The sequence below is a fragment of the Phoxinus phoxinus genome, assembly GCF_949152265.1.
Source record: "Phoxinus phoxinus genome assembly, chromosome: 15".
Lineage (NCBI taxonomy): Eukaryota > Metazoa > Chordata > Actinopteri > Cypriniformes > Leuciscidae > Phoxinus > Phoxinus phoxinus.
Window position 1 is genome coordinate 18,493,991 of NC_136890.1, and position 26,212 is coordinate 18,520,202.

Below are 26,212 nucleotides of genomic sequence, written 5' to 3' on the forward strand. Positions count from 1 at the left end.
ACTGTATGTGTACAGTAATACCGTTTTTATTTTTAAGTTGTTATAATATTATAATAAATAAAAAAAAAATTTCAATTTACTATTTAACTGTTTTAAATTTAGAAGTTCTGTGCTTTAAATAAAGCAGTTTTGTTCAGTGGCATTATGAAATGTAACTAGTATTGGTTTTGACTACCGCTATGTTGGTATCTTGGCAAATTGTAAAACAATCAGCTCTCTTCCTTTTCTTTACTACCTGCGATCTTAATCTCTCTTCATTTCTCCTCTTCTGTTTCATTTGTCTCTCTTTCGGTTTCATGTAGTCTCCATTTGCTCATTAAGGCCTAGCCACTGGCTGGTGATTGATTAAATTACATTAAACTGAAAGGTAAGGGCGTTCAATATTTGTGTCTGCTGCTCAGAAGTGTAAACATTCATGGCGGCACAACGCTGGAACGGCAGACTGATGTGGTGAAACAATCACAGATGGGCCTCCTTGTGTCAGATCAAAGACAAATCAATGCTTCCATGGCAAACCGTTCCTCCTACACCACCCCCCCAGTTAAGGAAATCCACGACAGCTTCTGTTAATGTTTGCCTGACTCACTCACTTCAGATATCTGTGCTTTACTTGTCCCCCTTTTTTTGTTACTATTCATTTTCTCAGCAAATTAGCATTCCTTGTTTGACAAGGAATTTTTGAAAAAATGGACAATGGATCCCTTTTAGACATACTGTACATTTAGAGAGTCACCTGAGCCATATGTACTGTACCTACCAGAATAGGGTATAGGCTTAAGGTGAGTGGGCTCATTTCACTCAGGCCAGTAAAGAACCACCTAGCAACCACCAAAAACACCCTAGCAACCAAACACAAACATAGCAACATGCTGGCAGCTATCCACAAAACCTTCATGGATGCGACTATTGCATTGGTATTGTGTTTATAGTGCTAGTTCAGGATGCTTTTTAAGGTTCATTCAGAAATTTACCATGATTTTACTATAATTACACTACTATAATATACTATTTAGTATAGTAACTGTAGTATTTTTAATCAATATGCTTATTGTTATCAAATGAGGCAGTGGTAGTTATAGTTATATTGATCTGACCCACCTGAATGACTATCTTTGCATATCACAAATTATCTATGCTTATTATACTATGAACCGTTTTCATAAGAGTTTATGAGAAGATCCTTAATAAAAACTTTTTTGCTTTGTCATTAAGGTGTATGGAGTGTAGATTGATGTAGGAAAAAAAAGTAATTTAAAGTAGTTTAACATAAGACGGCAACATAACAAAATGCGGAAAAAATGTAATGGGTTTGAATACTTTTGCAAGGCACTGTGTATAACAGCATGACTAATCATACCAGAACAGTGTTTACATGCACTATTAAGTGTACTTCACAGGTTCTTTTAATTATCATTCATGCTTCATCAAATGAATCTCAGCATGCATTTGAATATTTGCTTGTAGAATGAGCCTTGCTTTTATTCTGCAACGACATGCTGTGGCACGACAGCGCTGTTATTTAGTAATCACAGTCCGGTGAGCTTAGTGATTTGCTCTGACACCGAGGGCTTTTCCCTCTTCAATGCTGGGATGGAAATTTCCATCCTTTTCATTTGTCATCACCTTAATGTGCTCAACTGTTGTGTCAAAGGGCCTCAAGTGTTGGAGACACACTGTTCCTGTCTGAGACAGTCCATTTAGTTGATTATATGTGCTTTGTGTTTGTGCGTGTGCATGTGTGTGTCTGCGCTCTTGCACATTAACAAGATTGATTTGGAGTAAGTGGTGAATGGCTTCAATTACTGCCAAAGAAAAAAATACTTTGAGGGGAAAGAAGAAAAGCAAATCTATACAGAGCTGAATTAAAAATCCCAATTCAGTTCCAGTTTCAGAAAATTCCAAATTCAGTTTGGAATTTGAAGTCAAATTAAAATGGAATAAAAATTCTAATAAATGTAGGTCATAGTGGAGGAACACTTTATTTCCCAGAATGCTATACATTTACTCTATATTATATATACTAATTGATATACATTTGTTTTTTTGGAGAAAAAAAGTCATCTGGACATTTTGTGGCATTGTATGGGATAAAAAAAAAAAAAGTATTTAATGACAATTGTTAGTATTGAACATTGTTTAGGGAAATACATCTAATTATTCCCTTTTTATTCAGGGAAAAAATAAGAGAATAATCAATAGTGAATTATTCATTCAAAAAGTTCAATTATTTGTGTTTTGTTGCAAACTGTCTTGAACTGCGATTAAAGGTACAATATGTACGATTTTTGCATTAAAATATCCCATAATCACAAGGCCAGTGTTATATATTTTGTTAAGTTGATTACTTACAATATCCTAAATGTTTCCAACTATTTTTAAATCGTGAGAAAATTGCGATTTTAACCAAGGCATGTGAGCAGGGAGTCGCCAGTCAATGGCGTCATATCCGCGTTACCCTCGGTTTCCGCTCGTACTACGCAGAGTCATGGACTACTGTATTGCGGAAGTTGTAGTTGTAGCGTCTATCAAGCAACAAACGTTAGCTTGTTTCGTGCAGTCGTTATGGAACACAATTATTCTTTACCGATTGCAGCTGGTTCTGTCGACAAAGACAAGTCCCATAAACGTACGGGTCAATTTTACATATTCCAAATGTAGCATTCGGTAATAGTTATGTTTATGTAAGGAAAGTATTATTGCTTTAGGTTTGTGTTTAGTTTATTGACATTGTTTATCACGTCGTCTGGTGTTTATAGCCATGCAAATAAATACAGCATGTGTTATACATAAAGATTAATCAGTCTTTTGGCAGATGATGTGGGTATGTTCGAATGTACTTTTACAACAATTGTTTAGAACATGTAAAAGTGCGCAGCGTTATCACAACAATGAATTCGACAAATACAGTAACATCTACGATAACCAATTTAGTATGAAATCTTACTTTTCTTGCGGTTAATTCATTTTAATGAAATAAAAGCATGTCATTAAACGCAACATTTATAAAAATAGAACTTTACCTCATCCATGAACATGATTTTTCGATTCCTGTCTGACTGATTTACATCCACGGTGGAGTTAAAAACGACAGTTCCCATCATTCACGCTCCTTCACATCGTCATCAAGCTACGCTGTTGTTGTTGTTTGGAATGTAGCGCCCTCTAGCGGCAGAAAATTGTGCATATTGTACCTTTAACTTAAGTCATTCCTCTTCCTGTCATTCCTCTTCCTGTCATTTCAATTCAACCTCCTGTCGCATGTGGCCAATTCAATTCAAATGCCAAACTCATGAATTGAAAGAGAGCCAAATCTAATCTAATCGGAACTAGTCAAAACCCAGGTAGTCGCGCACATTGCATGTAGACTTGCTGTTAAGAATGCTTTTCATTTAAAGCATTCACATGATTTTAAAGCACATGAAAGCAAAGCCGAAGTACTCGATCTCCTCCAACAATTACTGAATGTATCCCTTTTCTCTTTCAGTCGGGGCATCAGACTTGAAACCATCTTTTCAGACTGGTTAGATACACCTGAAATGCCAGAGGTAAGAAGAAAAAAAGCCAAGATCTATTTTGAGATGTTTGGTAATTCAAGCCAGATTATATACTCTATGATTATGCAAAAGGAATAAAAGCAGGCTTGTTACACAACATGTAAAAGATGTATTGGTGCTACCTCTCATGCCTGTCACCCAGAATGTAAAACCGTTTTTAATCCATTTCCTCTTGAGCAATAGAACATAGAGCGCGTGCATATATCTCTCCAGGACTGACACATGGCATGAATGAAGCAGCTTCCCTCTTGCTTTAAGATCAATTTAACCTCTCAAGCATTTCTAAACTGGGCTGCCACAAGCTCTTAAACAATTGATGACTAATATGAAGCCATAAATCTGTCTTTTTCTTTCAGCTTTGGCCACTGTTTATTATAGAATTTAGTCATTCTTTTACAGTTTGTGAGGTGATTCACTTCCACACTGAAGATAACATATTTCCAGCTAGTTCTGTGTAGGCTGCATGTGTGGAATCTACTCTTTTTGAATGAAGATTGGAAAATCTTTTTTATGTTTTTTTTGTGTGTTTTATAACAACCAGAGAAGACCACAAAAGCCTTTCCGTTCATCCATCCTTTGAGTCTATGTCTCAAAGAAATGCATTCAAACGTTAATCTCTCTCCCTTCCTGCACAGTTTGTCTTAGTTTTGTGCTCGATTTACCCTCATTGGCCAACCAGACTGACATGCGTTGCCATTTTCATTGACGCCGCCATTGGATCTAATGACACATGGATGCCAAAATCAGCACGGGAACAGTTTCACTTTTGGATAAAATCCTTGTTTTTCCCCCCGTTTGAAGCTGTTACTTTGACTTTAAAAACATGTTCTTCTTGAACGTTCCTCTAAATAAATAAAGGCAGGAAATAGTCGATCCCCACAATAAACAATCACAGCCACATACACACACACACACACACACACACACACACACACACACACACACACATACACACATACAAAAGGGAGGGATGAGATGGGAACGGAGCTCTCTTTTTCATTGTGCTATTTTTAAGATGGCAAACATTTGAGCGAGCATAATAAGTTGCTATATCTGCATTTTGAGGTGGGTTTAAGGCTGGGACAATCTGAATCTCATGACCTCCCTTGACTCCACTCGCTGTGGGTTGCTGCTGAAAGGATACGCTCAGAGCAGCCTACCAAATCCCAATCCTGACATTTACCTTTTGTAGAGAAAAGCAAAGCAGCTTTCAGATCATTAGCTTGGGTGCGACTGTATGGAAATAGCTGTGGTTCAGGACATTAGAATTCACAGTGGCAAATTTAAGCTGATTTTAGAGAACTAGAGCTCTGTTCAAAAACCTATGCATGCACCATTTTGCCTATATAGGACTGTCTTCTAAGGCAGCATCCTAAATGTCATGGAACCTTATAATATTGAAACTCACAAGTACAGTAGACACTTGACTTGAAATGGACACTTGGACAATGGACAAGACACTTGACTTGAAATGGATTTCAGTAGAATATGATGCTAGCATGTTGCTAAGCTAAGAGGGCAATGCTCTAAAAATACATAGCACATACAATTATTGGGAAGAATAATCACTTTTCAAATATGCTGATCTATTTTATGAATATTTTTGAGTGCTGAATGAAACGTTTTAAGAATTTATAAATCCCCTGCTTTCTCCACCATCTTGTATTTATGTTTTTTCACTGAGCTTGTCGCAATAGATTTTGGTTTTGCTTTCTCCATGAAGGATACATGCAATTCTGCTTTAGGATTTCTTAAAAACAAGGTATCTTAGAGGGATAGTGCACTCATGTTGTTCCAAACCTGCATGACTTCAAAACAGCATTGGACCCCATTGGCTTTCATTGAATAAGAACTTTTTTCTAAGTATCTTCATTTGTGTTCTACAGAAGAATGAAACTCATACATGTTTGGAATGACATGAGGGTGAGTAAATTATTTTGCTGTCACTTTAAGAGTGTATAAGTGTCCTACCTTTTGTTGCCATCTGTACATTGGTACTATTGCCTTAATGTACATGGCTCTAAGCAGCTCACTAGGATTTGGGACGCAGCAGTAGGTGGCATTCACTCCAATGTCAAGCTCACTGCCTTGTGTGTGTGTGTGTGTGTGTGTGTGTGTGTGTGTTTGAGTGTGTATTTTTTGTCCACTTCTCACTGTTTGAGTGAGCTTGTATGCTACTAGAGCACACAATCTTGTGGTGGGCAGCTTCCTCTTTTGCATAAAAAAGACAAAGATCTGTTTGAGGTAAAATCGTGTCTAAGAGTATTAACAAACTCACTAGCGAGTGAGTAGCATTAAACCACAGCTAATGAAATCCCATGTCTCCAAGTGCTATCCATATTTTTGCAGTGTAAAAATGTCAGCAAGCCATTCCTTCGTGTTATTTGTAGACATGCTGTCAAGAATCAAAACTTGTGTACCAAATTTTACTCAAAATAAGCGATTTAGGATCATAATTACAGTCGGTGAGGATTGGAAGAAGATCTTGTAATTGACATGCGTAGTCTGCTTTTAGCTGTGTAAAGTGTGCATAAACACGAACGAAAACAATAAGCGCAGGGGGGGAGGGCGACGACCTTCAGCCTTTATAGCATGTGCGTAACCTAAAAGATTGTTTTTGATGAACGATTGGTTTGTTCACCAATGAATTATATAAAGCATGTTAAAACCAGGTATATGTGAAGGATCAGATCATTTGACAGATAATACAGTATAAAAAATCCATCTCAAGTTCAGACGGAGAGCTGTGAGAGCAGTTAGCACGTCTGTCATCGTAAAAAGCAGCTGTCGCTTTTGTGCCGCCAACACAAGGGCAGCATCCCACTGTTAACTGTTCAACACCAATTTAGTTTTGAGCAGGCCGGTTTTTGGAGTTCATACAGACGTACTAATACAGAAATACTACATTTACCGTATGTACTGTCAGCATGCGTGAGATGGGAGTTTGCGAGTGTGTGTTTGCGTGTACTTTACGAGTTTGGCTGTGAGAGGGGGCTGATTGCAGTGTCTTGCAGGCGCACAAAGGCCTGGCTGTGCCGGGAACGAACCAGGCAATCTGGGCCGTAAAACTGCTATGTGTGGTATCCAAGTTAACAATGGCTGTTTGCAGCCCGAGAGTCAAATTCTGCTCTGCCCACTCTCCCTTCCCGAAAGTGCACACAAGTCACAAAAACAAACACACATACATAGACATGCACACATATCGCAGACTTTCTCTCTTCCCTGGGGTAGCAAAAATACGTCTCTTTAACTCTTAAAGTGGCTAGTAAAGTCATGCACGCACATAAAGACACTTGAGGAGAGATGTGCTACTTTTTCTAAGACTTAACAATTTTGGAAAAATAAAATGGACAGAAAAAATGTATAGACTTGCATTTAAATAGGAACCCAAGCCATATTTAGGGACCAGACTTTTCTTTTTCTTTTTTGTTGGTTGACTGTTTATAGTTAGGCCGTGTCCTAACCAGATGGGACACAACATTTTATATGTTAATCAGAGTTTTTGTCCTAATCAGCTGTGACGGCGGGACGCAATGTTCAACACAGGTTTCGACTGATTGAGTTTTGTATAATATAAAAATGGTTTAATTTGTGTTCTTTGTGCATGACTTTAATAGCCATAATGAAATGGATAATGGATCATTTGCTTCAGATTTTGAAAATAAATGAACGGAAACAGGGACATTCAAACTTTGTGATTGAATAAACTTTAGTTCATAGATTGAATAAGTCATTGATTATTTTTAAGATTTTATTGTTAACTGAAATAAAGTAATATAACTTGATAAACTAAAATTATATATTTTTTAACATACGTATTACTATGCAGAAAAATACAAAAATAATATACACTTAAAAAATAAACCTAACCTTCACAGAGTAAAAACAAACGGCAAAAATAATCTGACTGGACAAACTGAAAAATAAATTAAGCTAAAACTAAAATAACCCTGGTTTTAACCCTTGCCATAAGTCAGATTGTAATCAGATAAATCAGCTTTTTACTGCCTGTCTGAACAAGGCTTGAAGGATATGGGCTCTTTTTAATCTGAGCGAGTAAATAACCCCCTAGCAACCACTCAGTCACATAGCAACGCCTTGGCGACCACCCACAACACTGCACCTTTTCTTCCAAAGATGTAAAAATGCCTGTGTTAAAAAAAAATACTGCGATATTTTTTGAACTACCTTTGAAATACCATGGTATATGAAGGTACTAATAACTTTTACCATCACTTGACTTTTTGTAATTGATATGGATCTGTTTTTCTCCTCTTATCTCCCACATGTTTCTTATTACCTGTGAGAGGCCGTGTCAGCCTGTCTGTGAGATCCTTCTATACCTACCTTTGTGTTTACACACCTCTACGCACACACGGCCCATCAGTTTTAAAGAGACAGTCCTCCTGAGAGCAGTGGCCCCCGAGAGAAGTGTGTGTGCGTGCGTGCTTGCGTGTGTGACGGAGAGAGAGAGACATACGGCCCCTCCTCTGACTGCACAGGGAGTGAACACTGTTGATTACAATGAAGCTCCGCTCACAGACCTTTTACTGCCGTCTGCTCCCCCCCACGCACACCTCATCTCTCTGCCTCCTCCTTTTCTCACTCGCTCCCCTCCTTTCTCTTTCCTCCCTCTGTCAGTGAGGGAAGGTATTCAGTGCGCCGTCGGTGCGAGCTTTAATAAGGTTAAGTGCAGAGCGAGCGTGCGGAAGATCTCGCAGGAGACGCAAGCACGGATCTTTAGAGGAGAACTCCTCCGTTTCAACTTAATAAGGGGATTTTGTCCTCGGTTTGATACTCGTGCTCCTGGTCGCAGAGCTCGCCGTGTCGAGTGGTTAGTTCCCATCAAGGAACAAGTGATTCTCTCTCTCTCTCTCTCTCTCTCTCTCTCTCTCTCTCTCTCTCTCTCTCTCCACTCAACATTCTGCTGCTCTCTTCCTCTTGTTCAGTGGCTGAGGGACTCCTGCTCAGAATGGTCGCGGACTCCAGCGGTGCAAGAAGTCAGGGAAGAGGTAAAGCACTTTTTTAAAAACTCTTAAAGCTCCCATTGAACACCTGTTTATATCTTACTTCCCTTGCAGATTAATAGTTCATTACGTAGGACCTGTAGCACTTAATTTACTTAACTCAAGAGCTTTTGGTAACTTTTATAACTGTGGATCTTCTGTTTTGAGAAAGTATTTGAGAATCCTTGTGGTTCAAATTGTCTTTATTGTGTAATTGTGGATCGTATTTGCTGTTTCTCGTACCTGCAGCATCACTCAGTGGCTAAGAGAGGAAATCACAGTGTTAGATGTTGTATTTTGTGTTGAAAAGTAAAGGATTTTACCCTGATGCTCTTATATTTAGTGTCTTTTAGTCATTGTATCTATTTTTCTGATGTTAGAATGACGTCCTTCAGCGCTGAAACTGTTGAATTGAGCTAGTATGTGCGGAGGGCATCATATTTAACTATTTCATTACCGAGAAGTAGGCGAAAATGTGGCGCGGCAGGTATTTTACGATGTCTTTGTCTCTCTCACCTTCTCACTCTATCTCTATCTCTCTCTCCCGCCCTCCTCTGCCTCTTCCGCAGGTTGCAAAATGGATTCACTTCAGTGGCTCTGGTGGAAAGGGCAGCAAGCGGAAAAGATCAGGGCCCAAGGTTAACTTCAAAGAGGTAAGACCCTGCCAAGCAGGCTTTAAATAGATCTCATCCCACCCGTTTGTCTTCACTGCATCTTTCCCTAATAATTTCCCACTCAGTTCAGTCATTCGGGATTAGGAAACGTCCATGGTTTTGGTTAATCATGCCTAATGATGTCCTCCAACTTCTGCTCTTCTCAGATTGCCCGTTTTAAGATTCGCTCATGTTTGCACATAGTTTTGTTGTGGAGCAGGGATATCAGATTTTAGTACGCAGATGACGTACTGGAGGGCATTGAATGCTGGAGAAAGGTTCACACATACACCCATCTTATATGTCCGCCCCTTGGCCACCCGACAACAGAAGATAGGTGGGGGGGAATCAAGGCACGACCTGAAATAGCTTGTGGCCGGTGTTTTTTTATGTGCCGTATCATGTGATGGCAATGAGTCACTCCTTTTGGGGTTTAGCTTCAAAATGGCTGATCTCCCGCCAAGGAAGATACCTGTTGCTCATTGAGCGTGTGAGTTTATGCGTGTGCATGAGCGTGATGTTTTTGTGTACTCTTTTTCTCTCTGTGTTTATCGAAACTTCGAAGTTATGCGTACGTGTATACAGATTCCTCCTCAAGTCTTTACCCAAATTGTCAAACAGTTTGTCTCGCTGAAACTCGCGCACATGTGGAATCTGCACGGCGACTGGCTGCACACCAAACAGTGCGGTCGGGCCTCTATTAAAGTATGTTCACAAATCAGACGGCAGAATTAGCATCATAAACTCTAGCATGTGTGTGTGCTGGGTGTGTGTATTGTGTGTGCTATCTAGTGGGATTTAGGTTATGTCATCTTCAAGTTTCAGCACTGATGTAATGTCTGCGCCAAAGATCCTGTTTTTGTCACTTCAGTGGTAGGTGTGTATGTGTGTGTGTTTTAGTGGCTGGAGCTAAGAGAATATTCTGAAGGACTATAGACATTACTTTGTCTTAGTGAAAAGACATTCTTATGTGTCACGTTTTACAGCTGCTACCATTCGTCTCTATGAAATGTATTAACCCATAGTAAAAGTATAACCATGCAATAGTGATGATGTCAGATGGTAATTCAGTGGTATTTTGATATATAGTGGGATCCAAATGTCTGAGACCACTGTTAAAAGTATGTTGCTCTTATTATTATTATTTTTTAATTAACAAAATTAATAAATTATTTTAAATAATAGAAAACGTGATATAATATAGTTTAATTTAATTTTAGAATTAGGATTTTGAATCATTAAAACAAAGAAAAGTTATGACATAAAATAAATAATATTATGTGTACAGTATTCTTCATTTTATATCATAATTTTTCTTTGTTTTAAGTTATTCAAAATCCTAAACCTTATTATATTTAAATGAAATTATTATACGTTTTAAGAATTTAATTATAATAGAATTTTTGTTAGGATTTTTAAAAAAGACAAGTTATTACATAAAATGAATGCTATTATATTACCGTATATATTTTATGTCATAATTTTCTTTACTTAAAATCTTAAAATCCAGATTTTCAGGTTTTTTCGGACACCACTACATACAATGTATATAATGATTACCATATTTATGCGCCATGTTATTTACATGGTCAAACTATAGTACAGCAAGTGAAGTATGTCCTCACTGATTTATCACATAAAACACATTTTCTCATCATCATCCAGCCCAAAGTTTGATAGTATGTGATATTTTTGAAGATGTTTTACAGATGTTGGCTGTGAAACCTCCCCACACCGCACTCCTCTGAACGAGTAGAGAAGCTCAGTCTTTCTGGCACCTGGTGAATTGACACATTTGTTACATGTTACTTCAGAGAACAATGATAGGGGTGTATAGAGAGAGAGAGACAGGCCCATGAAAGAGAAGAAAGACCAATTACAGTCCAGTTGGCTCTGTACAATGACCAGGGTGGGGACAGAGAGAGAAAGAGAGAGCGCGAGCGATTGTTTGAAGTGGTGCCATAAAAGCCAACCTGAAAGGAAACACTGGTGACCCCTCCTCTCCTCATGCCCCCTTCCTCTCACCCCACCCCCTGCTCGTGTAAGGCGCTGGGAGCCCCTGGCTCTTTCCAGGTGTATTTTATATTGCACATTCATGGACTTCAAAAGCAGGCGCCCCATCCTCGGCTCGCCAATAAATCAAGCTCAGGCCGGGCCCTTAAAGCGACGGAGGGGCGAGAGGAGAGCATGTGGGCCCTACAGGCAGTGTAGCAAACGCTCCGCTCTCATAGGTAATTACATCATAGGTAATTGGCACTGTTCAGGTCCAGACACCCCCCGCTAACCCCAGACTGAGATCAGGGTCACTTTAATGTGAAATGAAAGTTTTGGGCCAGAAAAGAATGGGGGGTTTTATTGCCTCCCATTTGAGCGTGTGTGTGTTTGGGGAGTTGCTGTGCTATATTAGTTACGCTTTGTGATAATGGGCTTCATTTTGCTCCATTTTCATCCAACGCCAAGCTAATGAGAGAGCCTGTCTGCACCGGCTAATCACAGAGACAGAGGGACCGGCCTCTATACGTTCTTGTATATTATCTATCCTCCCACATAGCTGCTAACCATTTATATAAGGTGAAATATTGACATTGAGCCACAGGCGTCCTTGTTTGAAAGTCACTACTTTAGTAGACACTTGAATCCAAAAAGACTCACAGTACACTTATTTTATTGATTTCAGTGGCAGAAACTTTTATGCCAAGTTACATAAGCTGTGGTCATACTAGACTCGCTGTTTTGACTTCCGTTAACACAAATGCAAATGACTGAAAACGTAAGCTTACCCGAATGTGAAGAAATATTGCTTTTGCTGCTTATGAAAGATCTGAAAACTGATTTGCGAAAATGTGTGCCCATTAGAGGATCTAAATGTCACATTGACCTCTTGGCTGAATTCAAAGTACACAAACTATACAATTCTACAGATTGTGGGGGGTTTAAATTAAAATATTTTTCATATTATATTATATTATTCGTTCTTTTCTTTTTTTAAGCTATTAAAAGTGGTGTACAGTATGTGGTATATTTTTATATTTATTTGTCCAAAGAAAATGTTGCATTCTCAAAGTGCTTTATAGAGCATTCAAGCTATTCATTTTATCATTACACTACCATTTAAAAGTTTGGGGTCATTAAGATTTGAAAATATTTTAGTGTGTGTGTGTCTTATGCTCACAAAGCTGCATTAATTTGACCAAAAATACAGTAAAAACAGAAATATTGTGAATTATATATATATTTTAAATGTTTGATTTATCGATTTAAGTACGTTAAAATGTCGTTTATTCCTGTGATGTCAAAGTTGAATTTTCAGCATCATTACTCCAGTCTTCAGTGTCACATGATCCTCCAGAAATCATTCTAATATGCTGATTTGCTGCTCAAGAAACATTTCTTAATATTATCAAAGTTGAAAATATTGCTAAATATTTTTGTGGAAACTCTTATACATGTTCAGTGTACAGTATGTGTTCTTCTTGGAATTATACCTATGACAGTGGTGTTGAAAGTGGTGTTCCTATTACAGGAACAGTTCCTCTCAGGTACCATGTGATTAAGTCTCTCAAAAGTTGCACAGGTGCTCCATTCATGGTCCAAACCAGTCCAATTGTATTGTATTTTTTTTTTGGCCCTATTGACACTTCTATTAATAGGGATAGTGAAGAAAGGATAGAAAGATATGGGGAAGCGATAAGTAAATGAAATTCGAGCCAGACTCCAGCTTGCATTACCCTCATTTAACCACTGCTGCACCCCATCGTACGAGCTAAGCTGTGGCGGTTTAGGCCGTATTGTTGGTTTAGGGAACATGTAATCTTACAGCTATAGCACTATATGATGTTCCTCAATGCTCTAAGGTTTAGCTGTTGTGAAATCTCTCTTTGTATATACAGTGTCAAGGAAAGGAATGCTGGGTTGTCTGAAATTAAGGTCACATTCATGAGTAACATAATCCTTCCCTTAGACCGCAGCGCCTGAAACCATAGTGACATGCAGATACACCAAACTCCTAATCTTTATTCTTCACGGTCATTTCTTCAATTCCTTTTTCGGCATTTGTTTCATACAGTCGTGTGCTCCTTTGAACGTTCGCTGGAATGAAGATGAAAGCGGTTACTACGGGACTGTGTGTTTTTGAGCCTAATCCAAGTTCCTGTTGTGTGCTGACATTACCGTTACTCTGCGTGGCCAAATGGATGTTCCTGTGGCCGGTTCGATTTTTTTTTTTTTTTTTTTGCGGTAATGTACGCCACTCAAGTTTATCTTCGCAGGCCTCTGACAGCATAAACCCATTTTCCTTTTTACTACCGTGCACTGAGATGTCCAACAGAGCTCTTGATTGCTGTGACCTGTTTCCTTTTGTTCCTCAGAGTCTCAAACTCACTCTTTTCCTGATTTTTTTTTTCTCTCCGTGCGCCGCATCCTGAACCCAAAGCTGATTTTTGGATTTGGAGGAAGAAGTAAAGGAAGTAAGGCCCCTCAATCCAAATCCTTGCCAAAGACCTGAGAGCACAAAATGACAGACTATAGGTCTAATGTCTGGAGTTGTGTGTGTGTGTGTGTGACAGAGAGGGGGATGTCTGCATTTAGTGAATATTTTGGCATCAGACAGTGCACAATTCAATCCAAAAATGTGCGGTTATGTGCGACTACCAGGGCTGGAATCTCATTCTCACTGTTATTAGAGACGAGCTCAGTTTGGTGAGATCCATGAAAAATAACTAACAGAAAATATTCATAAACAAAATCAAAACAAGCCTGACCTTTTCACTCTCAGCCCCTCCTTTGCCAGAAGTGAAGGGAAGAGGTGGGGAGGTCTCCTCCATTACTTCTGACTCATTCCTCACATGAGCTAACTGCACGTCAGGGAAAATGCAGGAATATAAAAGGACTACTACGGATATCGACAGGATAGTGCCTCACGTACGCATAGACAAACGCATATACACCATAAAGCTTCAGGATTAAGAAAACAATCATATTGTTGAGGAGAAATTTAAATGACATATTTGAATGGGGTTTGTAAAGAACAAAAATCTTTTTTATTAGATTTTGTTTTAAGTTAAAAAAATATTGAAATATTATATAAGATACATTTATTTGAGAAATGTGTTGGATAAAATTGAGTTTTTTCTTATCTCATTGATAACTGTTTTTTTATGCCAAATACCGGAAACAAACAGTTATCAATTGTGTAAAAGTACATTTTATTCAAGAAATATTCTCTGATAACATGAGATTTGTAAAGGTTTTGTAAATTTGTCATTTTTTATTAAAGAATAAATTGACATTTTCTTAAAACAGGATACATTTATTTCAGATATGTCTTGAATAAAGAAATCTGGTTGCATTGGTAAATAGTTTTTTTAGTTTTTGTTGTTGTTTTGTTAATTTATGCTAAATACAAGGGGGGGGGGGACAATTATTTAATGTGTAAAAATAAATTCAATCCATAAATATTCTCTAAAAACATTTTCTTAATCATTATTTGTCTTTTTCAGTAAAACTATTGCACTTTTGAGAAATAAAATTAGAGCTAATATATCTTGAATTAAATTACTATTTGATTGATTGGTTGATTTAAGTGAAAACAGTAAATAACCGTACATTCTGTTAGATTTATACATGAAAACATTTAATTTCTTATATATGGATGTTAGTGTATTTTTACTGGAAAACCTGACAAGAAATAGGGAGATTTTTCTGTCATGTTGGAGTGTGTGTGGACGTACTGTAGGTGAAAAGAGAGAGATGTCACATGTGTCTCTTGTCTGCATGTGTGGGAATGATCCCGGGTCCATGTCCAATTGCGGAGGAGCAAGTGAAGGGCAGAGGCTGTGGAGAGGAACAAATGCTAGAGAGAATAAACCATGAAGTCATGTGCTTTTTATTACACTCGCGCACACACACACACTATACTTCACATTCCTCACATCAGAGGGGTTTATACAACATGCAATCATTTGACCAGAAAAGTTATTTTAAGTTTGAATGTATTTAAACTTCAAAGTCAGATGCAGATCAGCTCAAAGCTGTAACCAGTGTTGCCAACTGAATGACTGACTGGCGTTATGAGAACCTAAACATCGCACATGTGCTGGCATGTTTGAAGTGTGTATGGCCTGGTGTGATACATGTTTTTTGTGTTGAATTGAATTTGTTTAAAGAAACCTAATATTGATTAAACGTCTAATAATATTGAAATATGATTTTGCTTGCAACAAATAAAATGGCCGTCAATGTAGAAAGATGCTCATTGCATGCAGATGGTATAGTTGCAACATCTACCTGGTGAAAACCATTGGCGTAAAGGCCCGTGCTTGGCAGTGTTCGTTCATTTTTCCTGTTATTGAGGCTGTATGCCTGGTATGCGTATGTATTAGCGTTAGCCTGTGCACTGAGTTTTATTGTGAATTGCATGGCTGAGAATTTCCACAGCCTGCTTTGTACTATATGAGGATGCAATAAGCCATGTTCTCAAAAGAGCTCTTGCGTCCAACTTCCTATGCAAGCCCATCATAATCAGCAAACCTCATATATTTGATGGCTTTTATTTGATACGGTAATTGGGCGCGCTCGCTCGCTAGAGAACAGCGGAGAGGTTTGTAATGTAGACCCAGGGTCTTTAAAAGCCAGAGCATTATATGAACAGTATGTATATAAAAGGCCCTGCCACTCCTGGTGCATGAAAGCAGAACTCTGCGGTCTCTCCGTTTTTCCCTCCATCCAGCATAGAAGCACTTTAACATGTGTCTGGAGACGTCTGGGTCTTAATGTGGTGTTCAGTTTATGCTTAAATTCTGTTATCATTAACTCAAATCTGTATGGCTTTCTTTCCCGTGTGTTTTTAGGACCCCACTGACAAAAAAATCTTTAAATATTTTCTTTTGTGGAACATTTTCATTGTATTTATTAAACTATTTTGCCCCAATGACGGCCCTTGGTGAAGATGATGATAGTTATGGCAGGTGGAGAGTTTGGCTACAGCTACAACCATATAATAAGTTTGTTTCGACAGTTTCTTCAACACGCAAGAGAGACAAATATCATTGTATCATTTGATTCAGATCATTAAGTTTTTAATCAGCAAACAGTCTGACTTTTCCATCGAAAGCCTAAGCTGAAGTTTTCTCCGAGGAATAGGGCTCAAAGCTTTTAACGTGAGTGGTTTCCTCACCGAGAAAAATAGCTAGCAACATCTCTAGTGTCATTAAATACCATCTGTGTTTGTCTTTCCAGCGCACATGGAAAAGGCATCAGTTAGGAAATACACAGACACACATCGCTTTAACTGATTACATATGGTCGCCCCTCACTATTTCCACAACCGTGACATTCAAGCTCCGATTGGATTTATGACAAATACCAATTTGCGGATAAATTCGGTTTCTTAAATGAGAGGTAGCATATAGTGCTCAAACGAGCCCCGTGTTAAACGACTCCATGCATGTTTTGCATCATGTTCCATGGACCTCATTTGGTGGGAAATGAAATCAACGGTCACAAATAAAAAACGCAGTGAAGTGACTCGGGCATCACTTCATCTCGTTTCTCACTGGTCGTAAGTGCCGCTCTCCAACATCTGTCTGGTAGAGGCAAAGCAGCGTTTCGGTAATGAGCGAGGGAGACGGCGGGTCTCACGGACCACTATGGTACTATTAGCCTCATTGAGTTCCCCCTCCCCTCCCACACTTCCACTCTCTGAAGGTCTGCAGAGCAGACTTGTAAAGCCCACAGCATACACGGCAGACTCTTTAATGCAGGGGCTTAATGCTGTTGGGCTCACAGGCGTGGAGATTATCGAGGGAGACACATATGAATCCAATAACTGCACTTTTAAAGGGGTTTGTTTGTCGTTAGGGGGACATATCAATTTGGGCTGTTTTAGCCCAAGTGCTTCCGTCAAAGGAGAAAATCATAATAAGACTTTAGGCTATGAATGCTGTAACTCTTCTGGTTGCATTTTCTTTCTGTTTTTCAGAAAGCTTGTGACAAGAGGTTAGTTTAGAGACAATCAAATGGACTAATCTCCTTCTGAAATACTAAACTCGATTTGGTAAAGAAATCTGCTTCATTAATGACTCTGCAGCCTTAACCTAATGACATACTGTAGATACACTGCTAGTGTCAAATTCAAGTGAAAACTAGATCTAATAACTAGTTGGCAAATTGCTATGGAGCAATATTGTCATATTTAATTACAGAATGTTGCTTTTATTAAATAAATGCTGCTGGAAATATATGTCTTCCTGGAATGTTAAGGTGTGTGTGCGTGTGTGTGCGTGAACTGCAGTTTGTGTATAAACTGCAATTTATTTTTCTTATTTATTTTTATCAGACTACAAATTTTATATTAATGTTTTTTAAAAGAAGTCTCTTATTCTCACCAAGGCTGCATTTATTCATTTTAAATTCAGTGAAAACAGTAATATTGTGAAATATAATTACAATTTACAATATATTTTTTCTATTGTAATATATTTTAAAGTTTTATTTATTCCTGTGTGGGAAAGCCGAATTTTCAGCATCTTTACAGTCTTTGGTGTCACACGATCCTTCAAAAATCATAATAATATGCTGATTTGCTGCTCAAGAAACATTTACTTATTGTCAATGTTGAAAACAGGAATCTATGGTACATTTTTCCGGCATTATTTGATGAATAGAAGATTAAAAAGAAGGATGAGAAATTATTATACTAAATTTTATATCAGTTTAAAAGTCTCTACTGTAACTTTTGATCAGTTTAATGCATCCTTGCTGAATAAAACTAATTTTTAAGAAGAAAAACCCAAACTTTTGAATGGTAGTGTATATAGAAATAGCTAAATATTGTATTAAATATTGCTAATATGTTTCATCCTTTAGAGGTTTTTTTATTATTATCCTTTTTGTTATTAATCATCTCATACCTATTAGGCTAACTTCCCCTCATAGTCTTAAATCTGAAGTACATATAATATCTGTTCAGCAAAGAAAAACATCTGTTTTTCTCAGAATTCCCAACATTAAAAATAAACAGAATCCCCCCCAACAAATCAAAATACCATTGGAATGATGTCATTGTGAAATGGTTTCAGTGATTTTCTGGCTTGCTGGCAGTGGGCCAGGAAAATGAGCCCTTATCAGATCCATTTGATGGCACTATATTTGGGCCTTGAATTGAGAGGGGCCAGAGAGCGAGTAGTAATGGTACAGACAGGAATAGCGGGCAGAAATAGCTGCCCGTCTGACTGGCACAATCAGTGGACTGCGTGTTGGAAGGCTTGCTGTAATCAGCGCTGCTAGGGCACAAAGGGAGGATGACAATAGCACATTAAAACGCACTTACCATCGCACTACAGCCTTCTGTTGTGTTTGCTTCATTCTCTGTGGGGGTCTGCTCTGCAATATGACACTCAAATTAAAAGATGACCATATGTTCGCACAGATTTTCATGGATATATTTGCGTCCAAATTAATTTGTTGTATGTGGGTGGGTGTCATTTGTTGCCTCTTCTACTAGTAAGCATTCCCTCCACTAGCTACTGTTCATTCACATGCCTTTGCATTGTCGTTCTAATCCCTGCGGCCTATTATAAACCTGAAACCCTAGATTGAGACCAGAAAATCGAAAGGTAAAATAATCTACAGCATGTACAGTAGTGTTTTTGACCTCTCGTTTCATAAGAAGTGATGCGAAGACAGACACGTCAGTGTAATAGGAGATTTTGTTGGTTTTAAGAAGTTTTCAAAGTGTGAGAAACATAGGAATCTCCAAGAGTGACCTTTAGTAAGTGTCAAATCTCTGACCATTCCGGACCAAAAGCAAATATGAGTCACTGTTGATGAATCATGTGACCTTGACCTTTTAATTGTGTTTATTTGGTAAATTTCCAATTGGGAAAGAATGTCTAAAGATCAATTGTGGCCTATCTGTGCGGTTGTTTTTCTCGGATTGATCTGTGTATGCAATACTGAGCGGAATCTAAAGCTGAATCAGAGTGTTAAAGCAGGTGGAGATGTTTAGAGCAGGTCTGTTTGCAGCCGCCTGGTGTGACACTCTGCCACGTATTAGTCTCCATGTGTAAGGATGACTCATCCCGTGCTGCTTGTCAGGAGTCTTTAATCTTCTTAAAGGGCCATTGTCACAGTCAGAGGATGCTGCATGAAACGGTCCGTCTGTAGTCAGTTTTCATGCGTATGAAACCTTTTGTAAATGATTTTAAATAATCTTTTTACTTTTCACAGTGCGCATCTCGGTGCATGAGGGCTCTAGTCAGAGGAATCTCAGTGCCATGGTGTTTGCATGCATTCACACCATCAGTATCGGGAAAGCTTCTTCAAAGGCTGTCTCTCTCTTGTAAAAATTTGTTATATTATAACTTACTGACAAAAATGGTCTGTTTACGTTGAAGCTGTACGACATACTTTCGTGTCAAGTAAAGATTTGAACTAGGGATTGCACAGACTAGTCGACTTTAATGCTCTGCCATGACGCTTTAAGCTTGACGTCGATTAGTCGCTGATCATGGCCTATAGAGGGCGCAACAGGATAATAAATCTTTGAAGTCTACTTTTACGCTCCATTTCCAACAGTTAAAATGACAAATAAATGCATACTCCGAGAACGCTCCTAAAAGATATGTTTGATTATACCATCTGGAGGCTCCAGATTGATCGGGTGAATGCGTGTTTTAAACAGCTTATTGTACAGGGACGTTATTTTCCGTTGTAAACGTTTGTGCTGTTGCTGATTGTAACGCACACGCATACTGTACAGACAGTAGCTACATTCAGTATCTAGCGCTAGCTGTGCTACTTTATCTGTAAATAAGCTGTTATTTGGGACAATAGCCTTGTGGGCAGCGCTGTGTCATATGCCATAGCTATGCACAAGAAAACCCGTGTTTGAGTCTCAGCTCGAGGTTCAGGCTTATTTGTTCATTAATGACATCATCAGCGACTAGTTGACGTCGACTTAACTTTAATCACATAAATGTCGTTCAACCCCTAATTTGTACAAGAATCAGCTCACTAAATACAGAAAAACAAAGTTGAAATATATAGTAACACATTTAGCATTAAAAACATTCTAAAATTCCAAAATTCATCCATTTCTGTGCAGGGACTTGAACTTGGTTGCTCTTCTTGAACCCAAACTAAACAGAACTTTCCAATGTGATGTACAGGAGCAAGCTGTGAGAGAACAGTTTAGTAGAGCTACATGTATTATAGGCTCAACTATATGTTTGTTTAAAGTCAAGTCAAATTTATTTCTATATCGCTTTTCACAATACGCATCATTTCAAATCAGCTTTACTGAAAGTTGTACTGTTATGTCAGTAATGCCTTACCATGCATTACCATATGGGCGATATTAATATACAGAGAGATTTTACATAGAGCTACATAAAAAAAACACGTACGTCTCAAATTACATACTATACATAATGCACTTAAACTATGCACTGTACTTTGTACAATGTACTTTACCATTTAGTGTGTGAATTTTTGATGACTAGCGTGTCATCCAGCATTGGAGTCTTATAGCCCCTCCCCCTCCGTTATATAATTAATGCTGTGACCATTAAGTGCTCAAAGTGTCCAACATTCCTCACCTTGTTTTTTCAGTTAAATTAGTCCACTATCTGAGTATTTGAAGAGCACTTCCTGGTGGAATTTTCAATGTAAATGCACTAATTGCAGTATTTATACTATATGGCATAGAGTAGTGAATTGGGATTTTGTAGTATTTTGTTACGCTACACAGCTACTTGTTGGAAAAAGTAGCTTGTTACTGTTTTTTAAACTTTTAAACTGCGTAGCATTGCTGCTTTAAATAAGTTACTCCCTGACATTGCTCTCCTCCTCCCTTTTTTATGTTTTGTTTGGGCCCAAAGCTCCAGTGGTGCGTGAAAGGAACGTCGGATATTGAGAAAGATATCTGGGCTTAGTCTCTCTGCGGACCCCCGTGAGCTCCGAGGTCTAATCTGAAGGTTAGCAGGGGGCTGTAAGCTGGCTTCAGCATCGGCAGCCAGTCACCAGACCTCTGTCCAGCCCTGCAGACACGCTAACATTTCATTTTCATAACGCTTCCTGTCAGGGTCTCGCCAGGTGGCAGCTACTATGCCAGCACACGGGGAGATGAACCCGAGCAGGCTTTTAGCAGAAACCGATGCTATCTCACTAACATTTTCATTTATTTGTGAGATTTGTTTTCCTCTCTCCTGTCTCACAAATCCGCTCTGACTCATATGGAGGAAATTCAGTTGACATGGGGAAACGTCTGCCTGTGCATGTGCAGTATGTATACTGACTGTATCATCTGATAAAAATGGTAAATGACCAATTATGGCATGCCAGCTGTAGGTTTATATTTAGTTATATTGATGTTGTCTATCTGTAAAACGTACTCGGTTACTAACGTAACCTCGGTTCTCTCTAGGAGAGGGAACGAGTACTGCGTCGAATCGACGCTGCGGGAAAGATATTTCTTTGTCGAGATTGAAGCCCAAAAATTAATCCTTAATTTTGTAATATGTAAAACGCTTTTCTGTAGCATACAACCCTAGGCGGAGCAATACAGCTCGCCCATTGGCTGCTCCGCCAGAAAAGCACAGCCTATGCGAGGCCAGTGACGCTGACCAATGAGGGCGCTTCGCGCCCTTCTGCGTCATCTCCCGCCGAAACAGGCGTGGCCTAGGTCTATAAATACCAAGCATAGCTGCTTCCACTCCGATTTTTGTCACAGAAGCGACACATCGTGGGCATGCACGGCATGAGACGCAGTACTCGTTCCCTCTCCTAGAGAGAACCGAGGTTACGTTAGTAACCGAGTACGTTCTCTTACGTAGAGTTCTCTCCTACTGCGTCGAATCGACGCTGCGGGAACCCCTGTAAGACGCCGTGCGTGCTCTTGGACCGACCCAGACACCCGAGGGCGCGCGCACGCGCCCCGGCATGCCAGAGCCTACACCAAGAGTATACAGGGAGAGCGGCTAGGATAGCATCATCCCTTTATAATAGGGCCCCTAGGGGCATAATAACATATATATGTAAATAATAGATATATATGGGGGGGGGTAAATAGCATGCTCATGGGACACATTGTCGGTGAGTGATGCTTAAACATTAGTGACCTGGGCCGCAGTGCGGGGCAGGAACACTATACCTGGTCTTAGACCGAGAGCAGTTTAGCCTGCAACGCGGGAACCTCTAGGTTATAGAACCTTATAAATGTAGACGGGGAGGCCCAGCCTGCCGCCATACAAATATCATGCAAAGAGATTCCGCTATACCAAGCCCACGACGAGGCCATGCCTCTCGTAGAATGTGCTCTGATGCCCAGGGGGCATTCCAAACCTCTAGATGCGTAGGCTAGCGCAATGGCATCCACTACCCATCGAGATAGGCTCTGTTTCGTCGCAGCACGCCCTTTAGAGCGCCCACTGAACGAAACGAAGAGCTGCTCCGTCTGTCGAAAAACAGCGGAGCGGGACACGTAAGCTCTTAATGCCCTGACCGGGCAAAGAAAGCTATTTCCGTCCTCAGAGGCCGGCAGAGCCGACAGGGAGATGACCTGAGCCCTGAACGGTGTGTTGAGGGACTTAGGTACATACCCGTGCTTCGGTTTCAACACGACTATAGAGTCGTTGGGCCCGAACTCCATACAAGAGGCTCTTACTGAGAGCGCTTGCAGATCCCCCACACGCTTCACTGAAGCGAGAGCCAAAAGAAACATGGTCTTGAGAGACAGATGTTTCATGTCAACTGAGTGAATAGGCTCGAAAGGGGCCCCTTTCATAGCGTTCAACACTGTAGAAAGGTCCCAAACGGGGACTGAGGGAGGCCTTGGAGGATTTAACCTTCTGGCTCCTCTTAAGGAAACGTACCACCAGGTCGTTTCTGCCCAGTGCATGGCCAAGCGTCGGATTGACGAACGCTGATATGGCTGCCACATAGACTTTGAGCGTGGATGGGGTCCTACCCTTATCCAACAGCTCCTGCAGGAAGGAGAGAACCTCCGTTTCACCGCACTGAAGAGGTGATAGACCTTGGTCTGAACACCAGTCAGAGAACACCGACCATTTGGAAGCGTAGAGCCGTCTAGTAGACGGGGCCCTAGCCTGCTCGATCGTGTCTAACACTCCTCTTGGGAGTTTAGCGGGTACCCGTTTATGGCCCACACATGAAGGGACCATAGCTCTGGGTGAGGATGCAAAATCGAGCCCCTGGCCTGCGAGAGGAGATCCCTCCTCACCGGGATCGGCCACGGAGCAGTACTCTTGAGCTGCATCAAGACTGGGAACCAGGGTTGATTCGTCCAGTATGGTGCTACAAGAAGCACTGAGCATCCGCTTTTCCTGATTCGCTCGAGCACTTGGGGCAGGAGCGAGACAGAGGGAAAAGCATAGAGCGGACGGCGGGGCCAGACTCTGGCGAGCGCGTTCGTGCTCTTTGAAAAGAATTCCGGGCAGTGAGCGTTTTCCTGGTTTGCAAACAGGTCTATCTCCGCTCTGCCGAACGTTTTCCACAGCAGACGCACTGTCTGTGTGTGTAGGGACCATTCTCCTGTCGGAACATTGTTCCGTGAGAGTCTGTCTGGTCCTACATTCAGGCGACCAGGCACATGGATCGCTCTCAGCGAGCGCAGGTTGTGCTGGGCCCATACCAGTATGCGTTCCGTCAGCCTGTAAAGGTTTCGGGATCTCACGCCACCCTGGCGGTTTATATAGGCTACTACCGACGTGTTGTCCGAACGGACTAGGACGTGGTGTCCTTTTATCCGAGGACAGAAGCGCCTCAGCGCTAAGTCCACTGCCATCATTTCTAGGCAGTTTATGTGCGGTAGTTCGACTCGTTTTGCCCATTGGCCAAAAAACGGTCTGCCTTCGAGCAGTGCTCCCCAGCCTGAGGTGGACGCGTCCGTGGACACCACCTTCAGGCTCGAGGAAGTCCCCAGGCTTACACCTGACCGGTACCAGTCTGACGCTCTCCATGGTGTCAGGGCTGAAATGCATTCCTGAGTGACCTTGAGGCGATAACGACCGTGTAACCATGCTCGGCGCGGTACGCGCGTCCTCAACCAGAACTGTAGTGGGCGCATGCGCAGCAGGCCCAACTGCAGCACTGTTGAGGCTGAGGCCATGAGGCCCAGCATTTTCTGAAATCTCCTGAGTGGCACTATGTGGCCGCTGAGGAAGGATTTCGCCATTGCAGGGTATTTTGCCTGCGCTGTGATGACAGCTGTGCTGTCATAGACAGTGAGTTCAGATCCAGTCCTAAAAAGGAGATCCTTTGACTGGGAAACAGTGAACTTTTCTCCCAATTGACTCTCAGACCTAAGCACTCGAGGTGATCGAGAATTAGGGTCTTGTGGCGGATGCGTTCTGAAGGTGATTGAGCTAGAATCAGCCAATCGTCCAAATAATTCAGAATTCGAATGCCGCGGAGTCTCAGGGGTGCCAGCGCCGCGTCCATGCACACTGTAAATGTACGAGGTGCTAGAGACAGGCCGAATGGCAGGACTGTGTACTGATATGCCTGGCCCCCGAAGGCGAATCTCAAAAATCGCCTGTGACGTGACGCAATTTGTATGAAAATACGCGTCTTTCAGATCTATTGCCATAAACCAGTCTCCTCGGCGAATCTGCGCGAGGATAGCTCTGGTCGTGAGCATTCTGAACTTTCGCTTTGTCAGCGCTTTGTTCAGATGCCTGAGATCTAAAATGGGTCTGAGACCCCCGTCTTTTTTCGGTTCCAGAAAATATCTGCTGTACAGACCCCCTTCGCTCTGAGCTTGAGATAAAGGCTCTATGGCCCCTTTGCTCAATAGCTTCGCTATTTCGGCTCGAAGTAGATGTGCTACTTCTGTTTTCACCGTAGTTTCGACTTTCTCCGTGAAACGGGGAGGGCGTCGATGAAACTGTAGCGAATAGCCTCTTTTTATAGTCTCTAGCACCCATTCTGAGACCCCGGGAAGTCATTCCCATGCATCTGCACGTGTGACTAGGGGTTGAATGTAATCTGGGCCCTGGTCGCGAAATGGCGGCGACACGAGAGCAACCGTGTGCTGTGACATGGACGCCGTGGCGTGTGAGGCGGGGGGCATGTTTAACACAGTATGCATCCCGCGCGCGCTCAGCTCTCTGTGTCGAGAGAGAGCACGCGGGACGAGTCCCGTAGGGCTCGTGATGTTTGTGAATAAACGTGGGCGCTTGGTGGCGGGCACATTTATAACACCGGGAACACTGTTTTTGTGTACTGACTGACCGTTCGTTAGTTTCGTTTTTACAGAAAACCGCGGAACGTGCAGTGTGTAGTGGTTGTGGGCACTTGGCAGTGGGTCACGCTCACTACATGTAAAACACAATCGGCATGAGCCGATTTTATGTGTGCAGACCCTGTGTTGTTCAGGGCTGTGCTTGCACGGGTTGAAAAACCGGGCTCTGGTCGCGAAATGGCGGCGACACGAGAGCAGTCGTGTGCTGTAACATGGGCGCCATTGCAGCGTGATGCGGGGGCGCGCTTAATCGAGCGGGCAGCCCGCGCGCGCTCTCAGCTCTCTCAGCTGAAAGAGGGAGCGCGCGGTGCGAGCCCCGTACGGCTCGGCATGTTTGAGAATAAATGTGGGTGCGTGAACGCGGGTACATTTATAGCACTGGGAAGTACTGTCTATTAGAACTGACTGACCGTGCATAGGTTTCGTTTCATAGAAACCGTGTGACATGTAGCTTGTAGTGATTGTGGGCGCTTGAAAACGGGCACGCTCACTACATATAATGCACAATCGAAATGAGTCGATTTATGTGTGCAAGCCCTGTATTGTGCGGGGCTGTGCTTGTGTGTACAGATGGGCACTGGGTCGTGGGCATACAGTTACACACATTACATCATCGGCCATGGCCGGGACACCGTGTAGCACAGAGAGTACTGTCTATCAGAACCGACTGACCGTACATTCGTTTCGTTTTTACAGAAACCACGGGACATGCAGTGTGTAGTGATTGTGGGCACTGAA

The 26,212-nt window shown here is 41.1% G+C and overlaps 1 protein-coding gene across 2 annotated transcripts in view; it reads left to right on the top strand.

Annotated features, from left to right (window-relative positions):
• aopep (aminopeptidase O (putative)) overlaps positions 1-26,212 on the top strand; it is an 88,271-nt gene that overhangs the window by 32,212 nt on the left and 29,847 nt on the right. For both annotated transcript variants that reach the window (XM_079637233.1, XM_079637234.1), the window contains 3 exons: positions 3,485-3,545; positions 8,504-8,566; positions 9,130-9,213. In XM_079637233.1, the coding sequence (XP_079493359.1) occupies positions 3,485-3,545; positions 8,504-8,566; positions 9,130-9,213 (208 nt within the window). The remainder of the gene's footprint in view (positions 1-3,484; positions 3,546-8,503; positions 8,567-9,129; positions 9,214-26,212) is intronic.